The sequence below is a fragment of the Hyperolius riggenbachi genome, chromosome 4 (genome assembly GCF_040937935.1).
Source record: "Hyperolius riggenbachi isolate aHypRig1 chromosome 4, aHypRig1.pri, whole genome shotgun sequence".
In the NCBI taxonomy this organism is placed as follows: domain Eukaryota; kingdom Metazoa; phylum Chordata; class Amphibia; order Anura; family Hyperoliidae; genus Hyperolius; species Hyperolius riggenbachi.
The window spans coordinates 461,010,383-461,031,123 of record NC_090649.1 but is presented as its reverse complement, the minus strand read 5'-3'; the positions used below and the strand labels follow the sequence as shown (position 1 = coordinate 461,031,123).

General features: G+C 45.6%; 1 protein-coding gene across 1 annotated transcript in view; it reads right to left on the bottom strand.

The window, feature by feature from the left end:
• The window catches only part of ACBD3 (acyl-CoA binding domain containing 3), a 58,179-nt gene that overhangs the window by 17,943 nt on the left and 19,495 nt on the right, over window positions 1–20,741 (bottom strand). The window contains exons 2-4 of the mRNA XM_068232821.1: window positions 2,991–3,132; window positions 1,585–1,725; window positions 1,294–1,452 (exon numbers count right to left, since the gene is read on the bottom strand). Coding sequence (XP_068088922.1) covers window positions 1,294–1,452; window positions 1,585–1,725; window positions 2,991–3,132 — 442 coding nt within the window. The remainder of the gene's footprint in view (window positions 1–1,293; window positions 1,453–1,584; window positions 1,726–2,990; window positions 3,133–20,741) is intronic.

The window sequence follows — 20,741 nt, the reverse complement described above, 5'->3', positions numbered from 1 at the left end:
TTGAACTAGAGATGTTTTGTAAAGAGGAATGGTCCAAAACACCTTCAACCAGAATCCAGACTCTCACTGGAACCTACAGGAAGCGTTTAGAGGCTGTAATTTCTGCAAAAAGAGGATCTACTAAATATTGTTTTTTTTTTTTTTTTTGTGGTGCACCTGCCTAATTTTGTTTAAACAATTATTGCATACTTTTTGTAAGTCCAATAAACTTCATTTCACTTCTCAAATATCACTGTGTGTGTCTCCTATATGATATATTTAACGGACATTGTTTATTGTAACAACCAACGATTTATACAGGAAAATCATGTCGATTAACAACGTTGCACAAACTTTTGCATCCCACTGTATATATCGCTGGGATTACAGGCAAACAATCATCAGCCCAGGTGTTGCAAAGGAGTAGAAAAAAACAAGAAAGGGAAAAAAAAAAAAAAAAAGGATCTTGCCTTTTGCAGCCAACTACTTCTGTAGCATGGTGCGAGTTTGTGCAGTGTCATGACAAAAGCACTTCAAATACATTACAGAAGAGTGCTGTTGCTAAGTTATCAGAGAAGAGTAATTGAAGCTTATTGTACATTCTGTAATCTCTTAGGTGGATGACTGTAGAGTAAAATGGAAAGATTGTTCTTAAAGTGGGATTATACTCTCAAAACTAAAGTTTTAGGGACAACTAAATTTAATGGTCATTGAAGAAAGCAGGAGACGCTTGCTTATCTATTGTCTTGCAAAGGTAGATGTAATCATTGCCAGCTGAAGCTCTCTGAGGAATGCGTCTTCACTCTGCCCCCACCCTCTGCAGAATAGACAGATCACCCTGGCAACAGTTGAGTGTCTTCAGCAGAAAAGGAGGGGCCCGCAGAGTGAAGACACGCCTCAGAGAGCTTCAACCGGCAATGATTACATTTGGTGATGACCAGAGATGAGCAAGCTTCTCAGACTCTCTGCAGTAAAAAAAAAGTTTTGTTTGTTTGTTTGTTTTTTTACACATAGGAAATACTTGGGAATGCTTTCAAATGTTTTTATACGTAACAGTTACTGAAACTTTAGTTGTGGTGTATAATCCCACTTTAATATTAAAAAATCCTGTGAATTACTTCTCTATATTTACCAAAACAACAACAAACCACAGCTGCTAACAGGGGCATAATGGCTGCTGCCTCCTATGTGGATGCTTCCTATGACGTTGTAGCAATATGTAATAACTAATGACTTATAAACACACAGATAGGTCACAAGGAGGCTGTGCGGAGCAGCCTTCGGTTATGCTGTACAGCAGTACAGATCTCTTACTTCTGCTGCTCCATCCGGAAGCGTTCATCCTCAGCCCGCATACGCTCCTCCTCCTCTCTTCTCAGCCTCTCCTCCTCCTCCCTCCGCCGCTTCTCCTCCTCTCTGAGCAAGCGCTGCCGCTGTTCCTCTTCCCGCCTCCTTCGCTCCTCCTCCTCTCTCCTGCAGGACAGAGGACATGTTAGCATTGCCAGGGAAACTATCACTTCCCAGCAGACAGGTTAGGGGCAAGGGAGTGGGAGATAAATACAACGGCTGAGGAGTATAAAGAACATGGCGGCTGTGACGAGTTACCTCTTCCTCTCCTGCTCCTCTTTCTCTATCTTGTGTGATGTGACGTAGGTGGAGAACAGGTTACAGCATTGGTTCAGTAGGGCCACAAACTCTGTCATGGCTTCCTGCTTGCTCATGTTGCCCAGAGCCGCCCATTCTTTCCTAGAGGATAGGGAAACAGAGGTGTGAGACATTTATGGTGGTAACACCTGGCCGTGAGATGACCTGTGCAACAACCTGTGATCAGAAAGGAAGTTATGAGTGTCCCTGAGGCCCGGGACCCATGTGAGCACTTTTGGTAGTGTTTTTGCCAACAATCACCGGGGATTCCAAAAAGCACTTTGCCAATTAAAGTCGATGGAGGAGAAACCACACCGCCATTTAGCCTAATTGCAACTGTGGTTTATGCAGCATTTTTGGAGCGACTGCGCTGCAATACAACAGATAGTATCGCCACAAGATCACTTTTGAATCGCTTTTCAAAACTATTTTGTAGCAAATTTTGAGGGCAATTAAACTAAACAAAGTTGAACCCCCTGGCGTTCAATTTCTCCAGGATTTCTGTGCAAAAAGTGATCCAGTTAATTTTCATAACTTTTTTTTCCCTGTAACTTGCCAAAATGTGTCAAGCAAGGGTCTAGTATACAGTGCAGCAGAGTATTAACGTGTATGCACCTCAATACTGTTCACAACATGTTTTGTATTGACGTGTATAACTGTCAATACCGCTAGGGAGGTTAATATACTTGTCTGGTCTCCTGAAGTCTGTCTTCCGGCGTGTAGCCCTGCCCCCTAGAACAAGAGGTCATGAAAGAGAGGATCAGGAAGGCTCTATAGCAGGGGTCTCAAACTCAATTTACCTGGGGGTAAAAGCAGGAGGCAAAGTCAGAATGAGGCTGGGCCGCATAAGGAATTTCACAATCGCAGCGCATCGCCGCCTCTGCCCGCCCCTCTCACTCTTCCTTCACAGAGAGGGTCGGGGAGAGGCAGCGATCCGTGCGGCGATTGACGTCAGGAGGGGCAGAGCTGAAGCTGAAAGCTCTGCCCCTTCCAGGAAATGCCGGCGGATTGCCCCCTGGGCAATTTGGGGGATCTGCAGCCCTCGTTTAGCGGCGGGGATGCGGCGGATTACTTGGGAGCACTGAAGCGAAGTATAAGGAAGCTTTTGCCGGCGAGGGCCAAAAAATATTGTAACGAGGGGCGCAAATGGCCCACGGGCCGCAAGTTTGAGACCCCTGCTCTATAGTGTCCAAAGCTATCCCTCTCCATAGGCAAGTATAATGCTTGAAGAGAGTTTCCTCGCTTTAGTTTTGCTTTTAAGGGGTCCTTGGGCAAGGCTCTCCAACACTTCAGGATGTAATAACTCCCAGACCACTGGAAAAGCTTGAATGTTATAGACTTTCTGTAACACGGCAGGGAAGCCTCACCTCCTGTCATTACCCAGGACATCGAAGAAGCCGACTTCAGGGCAAGTGTCGGGATTATACGGACCCATGAGGACCTGCTTGTGGAGAGCTACCAGCTTCAGCTTCTCTTCATATGTTGGGTGAAACGCTTTCCCGTCCTTTTCTGTGAAAAGAGAACAAGCGGTTACAACATGAGAGAGAAGTACACGGGGTGCCCATCACACCCAAGAAGTACAAAACGCAGCTCCTCTAGCTGGGCGAGCTGTGGCATTATACCACTGCACAGAGAATAGCAGATAGTGACCAGGATTGACAAGTAGGGCTGGTTTAAATGGGCATCTGAAACAGGGCTGTGGAGTCAGTACAAAAATCATCCAACTCCGACAACTCCATTTATGACGGCAGTCTACAAGCTATATAAATGGCAGAGTGCTGTCTAGGAGGGGGCATTTATTCCTGTATTCAGTTTGCTGGGATAGTGTGGGTGAGTCCCTGGTGGTGGCAGCTCCAGGGCTCACCTGGGCTCCCCCTCTTGTGTTGCATGCAGGTTTGCGGGTCCCGAGTGGTGGCAGGGCTTGGGACCCTCACCTGTCATGTGCACCAGTGTTTGCATGGTTTTAAATTTATTTTTTGCAGCTCCTTATGCAGTTTAGTTAGGAGGAAGGAATTGAGAAGTTCCTACATGAGATGCCCCCTGCTGGTCACGTAGTCTACGACCATGTGCGACTGAACACTCTCTCCTGTCTATGGCTGAATTGCTCAGCTCCTGCTTGATTAGGTATTGCAGACTAGGTGCAAGCCATTTGCACTTCTTATTGGATGACAGGCAGTCTGCAGACTACATAAATGGCAGAGTGCTGTTCCTCGTGTGTGTGTGATCTTCAATTTATGAAACCACCAACTCCAGGTACCCTAAAATTGCTCCGACTCAACAGCCCTTGCAGGGCTATGGAGTGGGTACAAAAATCATCCAACTCCGATTCCTTAGTTTATGTAACGTCCGACTCCCGACGCAAAAATTGCTCCCACTCAGCCCAGGTCTGAACCAGCCACCAGGCGTCTCACTTCAAATGTTTTTCTGCAAGTGAGCAGAAAAGCATTTGGAAACTTCCGGTGGTGTTATGCGTTTTAATTTAGCATTGCGTTTTGACCCCCGCAGCAAGACAGAGAAGCAACAATCCTGGACGCAGCATGCAGAGAAAAACGAGACGACGGCGAATGAGGCGATCAAGTGCATCGCTTGTGTGGACAGTAAACAATTGCACAGCCGGCTGTTCATTCACTTGAATAATTAACGACGAGCTTCTTGGCCCATCGTTTACCGCCATGAAAATTTCGATGTGAACTGGCCCTAACACTAACAACCAACTCAAACTGCAACCATGGCATCATCGTTCTTTGTCTGGAGTACAGGCTTTTTTTTTTGTATATAGTGCCAAAATCTTATATAGCCCTGTACAGGGTATAAAACAGACAATAGACTTGTGAGCAGTTAAGAGCACACTGTAAAATCAGAAAATCTAGCGACACAAGTACCAATACATAAATAGTTGATGTGCGATTTGAAACATCACTATGACTGGTACATGTTAATTTGATAAAATACAAAAGAAACAAGAACACTTGGCGAAGAACCTTGCCCTTGTGAGCTTACAATCTAGAGGGCAGTGGGGTGAAGGCTCTAGGGAAGGAGGCGAAAGGGATAGCATATGAGGCAGTGGGCCTCAAATTCTAACTAGAACACATTATATGCTTGTCTGAAGAGGAGTCTTGAGGGTGCAGTTGAAGATTTACAGGCTTGGATCTGTGAGAGAGGGTTCCAAAGGAGAGGTGACACTTGTGAGAAGTCCTAAATGCGAGAGTGAGAGGAGGTGGGCATAGAGGAAGCAAGGGTTCTCAGAGGGATGGAATCTAAGGATAAATGAAAACATGTATGGAGGGGACAGCATATGTAGTGCTTTGTACGATATAGTGTTAGGCATTTGAACCTCCTGAAAGGTGTGACAGCAGGCAGTACATCTATCTGGCTGTCTCTAGGAACACTAATAAAAGTCTGAGTTCCATGTGAGCAAAAACAGTCAACTATCAGAAATAAAGATTCCTGCTGAGCCTTGCGATCTATAAAATTGAACTAAAAGGGAAATACTTTTTTGTGCTCAGATAACCATCGCATAGCATTCTGAAAACTGCTGCTACGCGATAATACCTCAGAAGGTAATTAAGGAGGTTTCGGCACGCCAATATTCTACTTATCTGCTGTCACACAGAGTTGTAAACATGCTGCGGCCCATTGGGACACATGTAAAAACCTGCAGGGAAATTGGGCTCCAGCAATCACGCAGCATGCCAGAAGCTGTGACCTATTTACACGACATCACACCTGTGTGATGATAAAACGCCAGTCTCCACTAATGTACTTTGTGTCAAGCTGGTAATCGGTTGAGGGAGATCGCAACACTACACAAACTGTTCTGAAGCCAGATACTATATTCTGGCTTATTAGACTACTTTTTAACCCTTGAAAATCATCTGAAAAGTCAGTGGTCGTCTTATACGCCGGGTGTCATTGATGGAGGGTGATACGCCCTATCCTGTTACCACCTCTCAGATCTCGCTACTGAGGACTGTAGTGAAGCGGCGCAGGCGCACATGTGCGAGATCTGAGAGGCAGAGAAGGAGGTAAATAGGATACAAGGGAGGGCCAGAAGGGTGAAAGAGGCATGTTTTATGGGCACAGCACAATCTATTCTTCCATACCGCTCTGATAAACGGAGACAAGGAGAGTTGACCAATCCACTGAGAAAAGGAGAGTTGACCAATCCACTGAGAGAGGGAGAGTTGACCAATCCACAGAGAGGGAGAGTTGACCAATCCACAGAGAGGGAGAGTTGACCAATCCACAGAGAGGGAGAGTTGACCAATCCACAGAGAGGGAGAGTTGACCAATCCACTGAGAGAGGGAGAGTTGACCAATCCACTGAGAGAGGGAGAGTTGACCAATCCACTGAGAGAGGGAGAGTTGACCAATCCACTGAGAGAGGGAGAGTTGACCAATCCACAGAGAGGGAGAGTTGACCAATCCACAGAGAGGGAGAGTTGACCAATCCACAGAGAGGGAGAGTTGACCAATCCACAGAGAGGGAGAGTTGACCAATCCACAGAGAGGGAGAGTTGACCAATCCACAGAGAGGGAGAGTTGACCAATCCACAGAGAGGGAGAGTTGACCAATCCACTGAGAGAGGGAGAGTTGACCAATCCACTGAGAGAGGGAGAGTTGACCAATCCACTGAGAGAGGGAGAGTTGACCAATCCACTGAGAGAGGGAGAGTTGACCAATCCACTGAGAGAGGGAGAGTTGACCAATCCACTGAGAGAGGGAGAGTTGACCAATCCACTGAGAGAGGGAGAGTTGACCAATCCACTGAGAGAGGGAGAGTTGACCAATCCACAGAGAGGGAGAGTTGACCAATCCACAGAGAGGGAGAGTTGACCAATCCAACCAGTCAATCCTCTGTATAGTGTTATATACTGGGTACCACATACAGTTCAGCACCAGTATCTGTTGGTACATAGCACTAATATATGATGATTTTTTAAATTTTTATTTGGTGTGCGTTAGAAGAGGGGTAGTCTTATACGGCGAGTATATCCCAAACTCTATTTTAACTGGAAAAGTTGGGTGGTCGTCTTATACGCCCGGTCATCTTATACGCACGAAAATACAGTACTTTAATGTCTTGCACACACTTATGAGCCATGACGTCTCTCAACGAGCGGTAATCGATCCCATGGGTGACATTACAGGGCCAAGGCTGTACAGACTAGTACTCGTAAATATGGAGGCGCCCAAATGTAAAAAACACAAGTAGTAAAGGAAAATATTTATTCAACACAAAATAGACAACGCATTTCACAGGTACTAGTCCGCTTCCTCAGGTCAATACACAGTGCCTCAGCGGCAAAGTGAATAGGATATGGATGCCTCTGCAAGGCACTCTGTATTGACCTGAGGAGGTGGGCTAGTACTTGTGAAAAGCATTGTCTATTTTGTGTTTTGAATAAATACTTTTCCAGTGCTATTGGTGATTTTGTCCTCAGGAGAGGTACAGTAAGCTATTACCACTCATTCTTATTTTAACTATTGGAAGTTTATGTATATTTTTACACTTGGGCGCCTCCATCCTTCACGTATCCAGATAAACCTCCTTTGGAGGTAATAAGAGTTTTTTTTTTCTACAAAAACGACAAACCCAGGAGAGGGACCATGCAGCTTCCAGCATGACCTGGAGTACCGAGCAGAGACTGTTAAATTCCACTGGCTTATACGGTGGTTGCAGGGATCTACCACTCTTGTGATTATAACTGTATATACTTACAACTTCCCATTTATTAATGATACTACACCATTGGACTCCTGGTCTCTCTGTTTACCTAGGTATTCTTGAGTACAAGGTCACTACAAGGAGCACCAAAACCCTCCTATAAGGATAATAAAGTGTTCTGTTGCTATGCGAGGGAAGAGGAGAGCCGACAGAGCTGTGCACGAGGGCAGTCATGGGGCGCGGTGAGTGGGGGGGGGGGGGGGGACAATGCCCCCTCAGCCATCGCTTGGACAAATGGATCTACCAGGCTGATCAATGGCCCAGCGGCCGAGGGGAAGGGGGTCGGGGCTGCTATACACATCAAGGATTCTTGGCAGGGACGGTCATGATCAGCCGCCTCAGCCAAGTTTCATCTAGCGTGTGCACAGAGCTTCAGTCTAGGCAAGTAAGAATAACATATTTATGCACTTAAGTTTCCAAGTCTATTACAAAACATTTAGGCCCTTATCCAATTAACTTAGAGGTCATTTTTCATCTTATCAAAAAATAACTTTTAAGCACATAGTAATTGAAAGTGCTAAAAAGTATGTAAAAAAAAAAAGTAATATGAAACATATTTTAAGTAATTTTTTTTGCATGGTGGGAGCTTTAAAGTTATTTTATTAGCAAGGATTGAAAATATCTCCTTGGAGAAAACTCAAGAGAAAAGTTAATAGGATATGGGCTTTAAATGTGTCAGAAGTCAGACACATGCCCATAGTAATCTATTATCTGGTCACATGATCACACTTCCCCTGGTCTCTGTCTAAATAAAGCAGAACTGTGTGCACAGGCCACCCTTCATCTGCTATAGGCTGGGAACATGACAGATTTTCATGCTGTGTGACAGTGGCCTCAGGCTTACTGCTCTCCTACCATTCTTTGAGGCCGGTTTTACACTTGTTTTTCAGTGGCATCCTAGTGTAACAAATGACTAACATATGACCCTGCGGGGTGCACAGACAAGGTCATAAACATAGCAATGGCCTCTGCACAGCAATGCAATGCAAGTGTAAAAGGCGCCTTAATTTAAGCTAATAGCAAGTCTGACACCCCTGCATTAAATTCAGCCTCTCTGATGTAAGTGTCACAAATCTGTATGTTTTCACCAGATAACAGTGTAAGACCTCAATGAAATTACTCAAAACCTTATAAGCCAAAAACGCCACTCTTAATGTCGGCAGTAACAGTGAACGTTCAGCTCATTTGAGGTTTTGTTTCTGCCTGGGTTTGGTCATTAATATCCTGCCTCTTCCTGAGATCATCAAGGGCTCTCAGCTTTCCACAAGTCTGTCCAAAACAGAGAAGGGGAAAAAAAAGCTTTTGGCTGAAGCCTCAATTGATTACATCATCGCTTGAAGGACCGCAGTCCAAAAGCAGCCAGCCATGAAGGTGTAACATGTCAACAATTAAGGTGGCCATACACTAGGCCGATTCCCGCCAGATCGACAGCAGATTCGATCACTGGGATCGAATCTGCTGTCACATCGTTCCCGCTACACGCCGAATTTCTATCCATTCCCGTCGATTGCTCCGTGTAGAAAATTACCGTCGATCGCCCGCGGGTAGGGAGCGCGTCGCTAGCGCCGTTCGAGTGCCCGACGACATAGAGCGGCAATACATTACCTGCTCTGCCGGTGCAACTGCCCCCGGTCACCGCTGCTCCATCTCCGCTCTGGTCTCCAGGTCCGGCATGCTTCACTTCCTCCTGCCGGGCAGGAAGTTTAAACAGTAGAGGGCGGGGAAGCGGCGGCAGCAGCACCACCACGACCACAACTGATTGTGATCGGTTTTAGGCTGAAATCGGTTCACAATCTGCAGTAAAGGTAGCCATACGATCCCTCTCTGATCAGATTCGAGCAGAGAGGGATCTATCTGTTGGTTGAATCTCATGGCAAATCGACCAGTGTATGGCTACCTTAAGGCTCTGTTTCCACTTGAGTAGAGAACGGACATTTTTTCTCATTGCTAAACGGGCAATGAACGGCTCCTATTTTAAAAATAGGAGCCGTTCACACTTGTCACCATGCAACAGGTCCGCGGGATCCATTGCAGTAAGGGGACCACACTTCTGTGCAGTCCACGATAATCCCAGGCAGATGAGGAGTTCTTCTATATAGCCTATGGGGGTAACATCTACCCCTGGCTCCAGCCAGACCAACGAGTGGTTACACTGTCTGCTCCCGCTGATCTGGCACAAGTGCAAACCAAAACAGTAAATGTTTGGGTATAGGAAGGTGACTGTGTGTAAATTAATTCCCCCAAAGAAGTGGAGAACAAACTTTCTGCCTCCTGTCCAGGAGATGCCACAGTCCTTCACACAGTGTACTGGTACCTGTTTATGGCCGTCTTAAAAAACGGCCGAGTTTTCAGCAGTGCTGTGGAGTCGAGGAGTTGGAGTCCATGGCTGTGGAGTCAGGAGTAATTTTGGGTACCTGGAGTCAGTGGTTCCATAAACTGAGGAGTCGGAGTCGGATAATTTTTGTACCAAAACCACAGCCCTGTCTCTGACTGAGCTCTCTGCACTCAGAGTAAAGGGGCCCATACACTCAGCCGATTTTCTGGCCGACCGATCAAAATCGATCGATTGCAAATCGGTTGGCCAATCAACCGATCGACGGCCGATTTCGATCGATTTCGATGGATTTCCATCGAACTGGCAGGGTGGAAAATCTAGGTCGATCTGTTGAGATTGCTTATCATTTTGCATTGGCCCTAATGGAAATCTGATGGCAAAAAAATGCCATCAGATCGTTTTTCAATAGATTTTAAACTGAAATCTATTGGAATTCTATTCTAGTAAAAAATGTTCCTTTTACACATCAGATAGATAAGAATTCCATCTGATGTATCTGCTGCTAATCTGACGAGTGTATGGGCACCTTTAATGATGCACTGTGAAGGGAATCCCCCCTCCCCTCATGGTGGAAGCTGCCATCAGAATTTCAGCAGACTCCTTCAGAAAAGCGTGGAAGGGATTACATAACAGTAAACAGAGATAAAGATACAGACTTCCCAAACATGTCCTATCTCAAAAAAAAAAAAAAAAAAAACCACGTCAATTGATAGTGTCCTTTTAAAACAACTGCAATCCCGCAATTCTGACTGGAGGAATCAAAATGGAATTTAAAATAGTTTTTCTATCTCAAACATCCTCTATTTGCCTTGTGCAGGGAAGAAGAGGAGGTCTGGAATCTGGGAATGGGTCCATACACACTGATCATGTAATACAGATGTGGAAGGCAGGCAGCAGTGATGAGGAAGCAGTGCCAGCCTGCACACTGACCTTCACCCTGTGCCAGGAACACGGAGCAATAATGCCTTTCTTGCCAGTTTAATTACTGCCTCCGATAATGAGATGACTTCTCGCTAGCTGCTGGAATTAGCCTGATCCTCCTGACATTTCACCAACAGCGCGGCTCGCAGGCCGGGAACAAAAACTGGAGGCTGCGGTTATAATGAAACCCTGGAAGATCTCAGAAATACGAGACTGTTTCCCCCGCTAAGGGAGACACGGCTGGCTGAACGATAACAATGCGCTGACTGTGCTGCCCGAGGTTTACATACAGCAAGTAACCCAGTTATTCCAGAAACCCGCCACACATGGACAGGGCGTGAAATTTATAGAAAGCATAGTGAAAAAGAAGCGTCCGCATGTCATAACTTTGTAAAGCCCAATTAACCATAAACTGAAAGTAGCAGTGAGAAGTGTTGTATTATTGCAGGTAGGGCAGCTACACTGATATCCAACTAAAAAAAAAAACAATTCTAATCTTCAACCATATACTGAAGTGGAAGCAGTATATCTACACCCTCGCTGGAGATTATTAATGGCTCCAGGGGAGTAGATACACGTAACCTCGCCGTGATCATCCCCTCCTATTAGTGCACTGATCAATGAATGGGAACACTGTTCTTATTTACCAATCAAAGTGTCTGAGGATCAATGGTCACCGGCATCAATGAGATGCTAGTGGTCATTGATAAAATGAAAGTGAAAAAAAAACACACACAAACACTTCTTCCTGTGTACTTCTCACAGCATAAATGTGGGACATCTGGTGGCCAAATAGTAAAAATACCCCCTTATACATTAAACAAAAATAAATAAATACCCCTTTAAAATCAACCCCTTACCTCCCCCACTCTTCATAGATACCAAAATAAAACATGTATAAAAAAAGAAAAAAAGGAATTAAAAAAAAAAAAATTACAGTTACCATAGGGACTCAACTTTTTTAATAGTTATGTAATGAGGGTATATTACTGTTATTTTTGCAAATAAGTGCTTTTAATTAGTGACTGACTCAAAACTGAAAAACAAACATTTTCTCCAAATAAAAATCGCCATGCGTTATACTAGGGACATGTTTTAGGCTTCTTGCACACTGCAAGCGATTCAGATTCAGCTTTTTAATCTGTTTTTACTTCCGTTTCAGATTTGCAGTTTGCTCCTTGCACACTGCAAATCGGAATCTGAATCGGCGGTAAAAACTGATTAAAAAGCGGATTCTGAATCGGAATCGCTTGCAGTGTGCAAGAAGCCTTAAACATTGTAATCACCGGCACAAATAGCCAAATAAAATGTGTGGGTTTTATTCACCGTAGCAAGTATTATTTTAAAACTATAATGGACATTTTTTTTTCCTTATTGCCATTAAAATGCATATAGAATAAAATAATTCTAAGCAAAACATACCACCCAAAGCAAGCCTAATAGGTTGTGAAAAAAAGATACAGATCATTTTGTTGTGATAAGCAGTGATAAAGTTATTGTCGAAAGAATGGAAGGACCGCTGAAAGGTGAAAATTGCACTGGTCCATAAGGGGAAAAATTTCTAATGCTGGGCATACACGGCTCGATTTTGCCGCTCAATTCTCTTGCTTGATCGATTCCCCTCTCGATTCCACAGCCGATTCGCTTATCTTCTGCTCTTTTTTTCTTATCTTTTTCCATTCACTTCAATGCGGAATCGAGCAGCGAATCGATCGGGCAGGAGATTGGACATGTAGGAAATTATCTATCAAGCCATCTTAATGGCTCGGAATCGAGCCATGTATTCCCAGCATAAGAGGTGAACTGGTTAATGACTTTTTTTGCAAGCTTTTGAAATGGAGTTTCTTATTCAGGCATAACACGGGACTGGATCCAGTTCTGTATCATGTCCGATAGGATATCAGTGAGCAGGAAGGTGGGACTTCAACTGACAGAGTGATGCCCAGCAGCAAAGTGGGGAGGTGAGTGTTTTTTTTCACTGACTTGAGAGTCTGCAGGCAGCTACAAGTCGCTGGGGAACAATTAATAAGAGGTACAGTTTGCAAACGCTTAGGTTGTTTATGTTTTCAGCTTATCAATTTTCTTTTCTACTGCAGAGGTATAAAAAAAAAAAAAACCTGTGTTTGAACTCGGGCTTCAGTAAAACAAGCAAACTTAATACAAGCTTTTGGATGTGAGCCCGGTCACAATGAAAAGCGATACAGTTCCGTTTCTAAGGCTGGAGTGACGTTTTAATCTTGCCCTTAAACTACATTTAAAAAAAATGGGGTCTGTAAACCATATTTCAAACAAATGAGCAGCTGTTTCACAGAACCTCACTTGTGACATGTGATACAGCCTGATCCCTATGAAAATGTTTTCATGGGCGCAGCTGTCAGCGATGTCACCTGATACGTGAGGCAGAGAGCATGCAGAGGAAATCGGAGTCCGGCCAGCGCTGGGCACTAAAGCAGAGTAACTATAGGACGATGGATCCTGGAACTCCGCCGACTGGTTGTTCCATAATTTATCTTTCAATCTCAGAAGCGGGGTGATGTGAGCGATTGTTCAAACGCAATTATGTTACCACTATAGTCCATTGCCTTTAGCAGAAATATTGTTTAGTTTGAATAATGTTACTTCCCATAGAATTTATCTGATCGCTCAAATGATTCTTCACTACAAACTGAACCATTAGTAGCCACCCTAAAAGGACACCTAAAATGATAAGAATATGGAGGCTGACATATTTATTTCCTTTTAAACCATATTTATTTCCTCTTAAACAATACCAGTCGCCTGGCAGCCCTGCTGATCTATTTGGCTGCAGTAGTGTCTGTTTACCACCAGAAACGAGCATTTGGCTAAATTTGTTAGATCAGACAATAATGTCAGAAACCCCTGTTCTTCATATGCTTGTTCAGGGTCTATGGCAGGCTTTCCCAACCAGGGTTCCTTGAGCACTCGGCAGGGGTTCCTTGGCATTTTCCCCCATCGTGGGGATGTATAATAGAGCACACTATAATAGGGGGTATTGTAACAAGAAGCACTAAATTGGGGGCTCAGGAGACAGTATAATGAGTGGCAGTGTAATAGGGAGTAGTAAAAAACAGCTATACATACTTTTAAAGTCCACGCCTCCTGCAAAATAAATGCAGGGGTTCCTCAAGATCCAAAAGTTATTTGCAGGGTTCCTCCAGGGTAAAAAGGTTGAGAAAGGCTGGTCTATGGCTAAAAGCATGAGAGGCAGATGATAAGCAGGATAGCCAGGCAAATGGTATTGCTTATAAGGAAAGAAATATGGCAGCCTCCATATCTCTCTAATTATAGTTGTGGTCAACTGATTGTCCTTTAAAGGGGAACTGAAGTAAGAGGTATATGGAGGCTGCCATATTTATTTCCTTTTAATCAATACCAGTTGCCTGGCAGCCCTGCTGGTCTATTTCTCTGCAGTAGTATCTGAATAACACCAGAAACAAGCATGCAGCTATCTTGTCAGATCTGACTTTCAAGTCTGAAACACCTGATCTGCTGCATGCTTGTTCAGGGGCTATAGCTAATAGTATTAGAGGCAGAGGATCAACAGGGCTGCCAGGCAACTGGTATTGCTTAAAAGGAAATAAACATGGCAGCCTCCATATACCTGTCTCTTCAGTTCCCCTTTAAAGGGAATATCCAGGCAAAATAAAAAAAATGAGTTTCACTTACCTGGGTCTTCTACCAGCCCCATGCAGCCATCCTGTGCTCTCATAGTCACTCACTGCTGCTCCAGTCCCCTGCTGGCAGCTTGCCGACCTCGGAGGTCGGCGGGATGCATTGCGTACATTTTTACGCATTCCCGCTAGTGCAAGAACAGTAACACATACATTTTTACGCATTACTGGTTCCATGCGTAAATTTTTACGCATTAAAGTAACGCGTAAAAATGTATGTGTTACTGTTCCTGCACTATCGGGGATGCGTACAAAATGTACACAATGCGTCCCGCCGACCTCCGAGGTCGACAAGCTGCCAGCGGGGGACTGGAGCAGCAGTGAGTGACTACAAGGGCACAGGATGGCTGCATGGGGCTGGTAGAAGACCCAGGTAAGTGAAACTTTTTTTTTTTGCCTGGATATTCCCTTTAAAAGGTCAGGTGCTGATCTATTTGGCTGCAGTAGTGTCTGACACACACACCACTGAAAAAAGCATGTATTAGAGGCACAGGAACAGCAGGGCTGCCAAGCAACTGCTATTGTTTAAAAGGAAATACAGTAAATACAGCAGCCTCCATATTCTTCTCACCTTAGTTGTCCTTTAACCACTTCACCTCGAAGGGTTTTTCCCCTTAAGAAAAAAAAAAAAAAAAAGAGCAATTTTCACCTGTCAGCGCTCCTTCCATTCATTCGCCTATAACTTTAATGCTACATATAACGAAACAATCTATATCTTGTTTTTTTCCGCCACCAATTAGGCTTTCTTTGGGGGGTACTTTTTGCTAAGAATTATTTTATTCTAAAAATGTTTTATCAGGAAAATAAGAAAAAAAAATTATTTCTCAGTTTGTGGCCATTATGGTTTTAAAATAATACATGCTAACGGAATTAAAACTGACATTTGCCCATTTGTCCCGGTTATTGCAACATTTAAATTCCCTAGTACAATGTATGGCGCCAATATTTCATTGGTAAATAAAGGTGCATTTTTTTAGTTTTGCGTCCATCCCCGATTACAAGCCCATAATTTAAAAAGTCATAGTAATATACCCGATTGACATACATATTAAAGTTCAGTCCCTAAGGTAACTATTTATGTAATTTTTTTTAAAAAAAATTTAAGTTTGCCAGCTATGTGAAGTGTGGGAGGTCAGGAGTTAATTTAAATAGAAACAAACAAGGTAACTAGGGATTATTTGCTGGAAAAAAAAAAGGGGGGGGGGGGAATCTAATTTTACAATTTGGCCACAAGATGTCCTCAGTGGCGTATTCAGTCTTCGTACTATTGGTATGGATTGGTATGGAAACGGAAGGACAAAGTGGCTGGGATTCGTGAATGGCAGAGCCGTTTGAATAGACGGCTGCAGCCATTCACACGGGAAATTATATCAATGAATGGGATTTGTTTTCCCATTCATTGATCTAGCGGCTGACGAAATGAGCGGCGGTACCGAGCGTGGGGGACGAGCGGGGGTTTGCAGCAGGAGGGACGTAGTACCTATGCCCCTGCACAGAGTTGTGGCATTTTGCAGGGGGCGTAGTTACTCGTCCCAGCAGAGGGGAAGTGGTTAAAGGACAACTGTAGTGAGAGGTATGCGGAGGCTGTCATATTTATTTCCTTTTAAACAATACCAGTTGCCTGGCAGCCCTACTGATCTATTTGGCTGCAGTAGTGTCTGCATAACTCCAGAAACAAGCATATAGCTAATCTGTCTGATCTGACAATGTCAGAAACCCATGATCTGCTGCATGCTTGTTCAGGGTCTGTGGCTAAATATATTAAAGGGGAACTGAAGTAAGAGGTATACGGAGGCTGCCATATTTATTTCCTTTTAATCAATACCAGTTGCCTGGCAGCCCAGCTGGTCTATTTCTCTGCAGTAGTATCTGAATAACACCAGAAACAAGCATGCAGCTAGTCTTGTCAGATCTGAATTTAAAGTCTGAAACACCTGATCTGCTGCATGCTTGTTCAGGGGCTATGGCTAATAGTATCAGAGGCAGAGGATCAGCAGGGCTGCCAGGCAACTGGTATTGCTTAAAAGGAAATAAATATGGCAACCTCCACATACATCTCGCTACAGTTCTTTAAGGTGGTCAGTAACTTCAGTAATTCACTAAGCTTAACTCCTGTCTTTAATAACTCTTCTAAGCTGTTTTACAGTTATCACAATTATATCACCACTAGCCAACCCGCGTCGTAGCATACGCCGCATCTATCTATCTAATAGAGTACGTGCCTCAACCTTGAGGGCTTGTTTCCACTGTTGCGACGCGATTCGCCGGCATTCCGACGCTTGTAAAAACGCATGCGGATGCGTTTCTGCATGCGTTTTTACCCGCGATTTCGCATGGCAGGGTGCCATGCGAAATTAACCATGACACTGCCAGGGCAAAATAAAATTGGAAAAGGTGCGAAATCGCGGGTAAAAACGCATGTAAAAACCGCATGCGTTTTTACTATTAAATACATTAGCGGCGATTCGCACGGATTCCCGACGCAGGCGAAATCGTTGCCTCTTTTGTGCGTTTTTTCTCCGCAACAAAAAACGCACAACGCCACCGCAGGAGTGGAAACAGCCCCATCCACTCACATTACATGTGCGAATCCGCATGCGTTGGACGCATGCGGATTCGCGATAGTGGGAACGAGCCCTGAAGCAAGAAGAAGTAGGCTTTCCATGAGAAAATGTATGCGTGCTCAAACACCAAGTTTAACCCTAGCAAGTCTGGCTTTGCAAATCCGGCCTAATTGGCTATTCATGAGGCAATGCTCATGCAAATATGCATTTGCTTTCGCATGCCAAACTATGCAGGGTCAAAAAACCAATACTGCAAAGTGCTCTCTCGCTGCCTGGGAACGACAGCGGCACCCCGGAGTGGGAGGCTGGGTGGCGCAGCCGGTCCCCCCCCCCCCCCCCCCCAAGCGTGGCCAGCGCTGGGGAGAGCCGCCCGCACCCACCTCCTAATATTAAAAACAGCAACTTACCTTAACGTCCATTGGGTTCTGCTACATGCGCATTAATTTTCTCATGGAAAGCATTTAGTGCAGTTTGTATCCTTTGGAGGCAGGTGGTGGATGGCTTGCTCCGGTTGTGTGAACCCTGGAGTGAGTGCGCCTGCCCTTCTGGTGTGTTGTATGTGAGCCAGCCCTGAGCTCTAAAGCTCGGGGTGACCCATGCTTCTCTCCTTTCTCATGTGGTGCCCCCAAATTAATGCGCATGTAGCAGAACGCAATGGACGTTAAGGTAAGTGCCTGTTTTTAATATTGGGAGGTGGGTGCAGACGACTCTCCCCGGCGCTGGCCACACTTGGGGGGGGGGGGGGGGGGGGTCGTCCACGCCACCCAGCCTCCCCCTCCGGGGTGCCGCTGTGGTTTCCAGGCAGTGAGAGAGCCTGGGACCCTGCGGTCCCCCCAGTTGAATAAAAAGGGGGCATTGGGAATCCTCCCCGTGGCGCTCCTGGAGGCCTGGAGCACACCAAAAACTGCTAGCAGATCCGCAAAATGCTAGCAGATTTTGAAACGCTTTTTCTTATTTTTCTGTAGCATTTCACCTAGCATTTTGCGGTTTTGTAAAGCGTTTTTGGTGTAGTAGATTTCATATATTGTTACAGTAAAGCTGTTACTGAACAGCTTCTGTAACAAAAACGCCTGCAAAACCGCTCTGAACTGCTGTTTTTCAGAGCGGTTTGCCTTTTTCCTATACTTTACATTGGAGGCAGAAACGCCTCCGCAATCCAAAAAATGCCTCACCTCGGGAGTATGCGTTTCAGCAAAACGCCTCCCGCTCTGGTGTGCACCAGCCCATTGAAATACATTACCCAAGCGTATCCGCAGCCGCAAGTGGATCGCAAAACGCTGCCGAACCGCTCTGGTGTGCACTAAGCCGGATAGTGCTAATGTAGCATGTAGCAGGGTGACTGCTTTGTGGTATTGGTTTGTGCATGCATTTGCATGAGCATTGCCTCATGAATAGCCAATTAGGCCAGATTTGCAATGTCAGACTTGCTAGGGTAAGGCCTCTTTTCCATGGACTGTGAATAGGCAGTGAAATGGCTCTCAAACTCGTGCCTGGTAACTGCTCGCTGCTGCCTGGTAACTGCTCGCTGCTGCCTGGTAACTGCTCGCTGCTGCCTGGTAACTGCTCGCTGCTGCCTGGTAACTGCTCGCTGCTGCCTGGTAACTGCTCGCTGCTGCCTGGTAACTGCTCGCTGCTGCCTGGTAACTGCTCGCTGCTGCCTGGTAACTGCTCACTGCTGCCTGGTAACTGCTCACTGCTGCCTGGTAACTGCTCACTGCTGCCTGGTAACTGCTCACTGCTGCCTGGTAACTGCTCACTGCTGCCTGGTAACTGCTCACTGCTGCCTGGTAACTGCTCACTGCTGCCTGGTAACTGCTCACTGCTGCCTGGTAACTGCTCACTGCTGCCTGGTAACTGCTCACTGCTGCCTGGTAACTGCTCACTGCTGCCTGGTAACTGCTCACTGCTGCCTGGTAACTGCTCACTGCTGCCTGGTAACTGCTCACTGCTGCCTGGTAACTGCTCACTGCTGCCTGGTAACTGCTCACTGCTGCCTGGTATCTGCTCACTGCTGACTGATAACTGCTTTGCTGCTGCCTAGTAACTGCTTGTTGCTGCCTGGTATCTGCTCACTGCTGCCTGGTATCTGCTCACTGCTGCCTGGCAACTGCTTGCTGAGCACACAGCTCAACAGTCCGTGGAAAAGAGGCCTTAAACTTGGTGTTTGAGCACGCATAAATTTTCTCATGCAAAGTACTTCTTGTTTGAAGGTTGAGGCACTTAGTCTATTATATATATATATATAGATGGTGATAACTGTAAAACAGCTCTGAAGAGTTATTAAAGACAGGAGTTAAGCTAAGTGAATTGAGGCCCATGTTTTTTCCCTCTCATTACAGTTGTCCTACACGTTTTGAAAATGCTTACCATTTTGAATAATACATTTTTAAGGGTTTACATTATTTTTTTCAGTATTAATTGCTTTTCATCCTACTTAAAACTCCACCAAAAAGTATTCAAAGGAGAAGTTACTGCCATATAGTATTAATGTGTGACTGTCGGGCATACCATCAAAAATCAAAGCAGAGAGGAGTTCTAAGTTCAGGTCCACTTTAAGATTTCCTAATTCTACCGAAAACTCTTCTGAAAAGGCTAAAGAGACACAGACAGAGTGGGTGTCTGCAGCACCTCTCCTGGCAAACCAGCCATGTTTATGTACTGTCACTATAGGCCAACCGTCAGGGGGTCAAACTCAGTGACTGGGGCCGTACATGTCACTGTATGGTGTGAGCCAGGGATGTGCAGCATGGGTGTCTGCAGTGCCATGTTTATGTACTGTCACTATAGGCCAACCGTCAGGGGGTGCAGACTCAGTGACTGGAACCGTACATGTCACTGTATGGTGTGAGCCAGGAATGTCCGGCACATGGCAAACCCTTCCATCATTTCCAGCCAACTCCCTGCAGATGGATTATGTGGCACTCACACAGTGACTCACTCTTCCTGTTTGGAGGATACACAGATGATGGTAAGAAATACGAATAATGTAAATTACAGTAGTCTGGTGCCCAGCTGTCCGCCCTGTCATATTGGTTGTGTACCGCGTCCATGTCTGGGTACGCACCCCGGAATAAAGCACCAGGTGTGATATCCCACACCGTGTAGCACAGAAAAAGCAAGCCTGAGATTCCACACCGTGCAGCACAGAGGAAGCTGGCCTGAGATTCCACACTGTGTAGCACAGAAGAAGCAAGCCCGAGATTCCACACTGTGCAGCAGAGGAAGCTGGCCTGAGATTCCACACTGTGCAGCAGAGGAAGCTGGCCTGAGATTCCACACTGTGCAGCACAGAGGAAGCTGGCCTGAGATTCCACACTGTGCAGCACAGAGGAAGCTGGCCTGAGATTCCACACTGCAGCACAGAGGAAGCAGGCCTGAGATTCCACACTGTGCAGCACAGAGGAAGCAGGCCTGAGATTCCACACTGAGCAGCACAGAGGAAGCAGGCCTGAGATTCCACACTGTGCAGCACAGAGGAAGCTGGCCTGAGATTCCACACCGAGCAGCACAGAGGAAGCAGACCTGAGATTCCACACTGTGCAGCACAGAAAAAGCAAGCCTGAGATTCCACACCGTGCCGCACAGAGGAAGCTGGCCTGATATTCCACACTGTGCAGCACAGAGGAAGCAGGCCTGAGATTCCACACTGTGCAGCACAGAAAAAGCAAGCCTGAGATTCCACACTGAGCAGCACAGAGGAAGCAAGCCTGAGATTCCACACTGAGCAGCACAGAGGAAGCAGGCCTGAGATTCCACACTAAGCAGCACAGAGGAAGCAGGCCTGAGATTCCACACTAAGCAGCACAGAGGAGGCAGGCCTGAGATTCTACACTGTGCAGAACAGGGGCAAGCCTGAGATTCCACACAGTGCAGTATC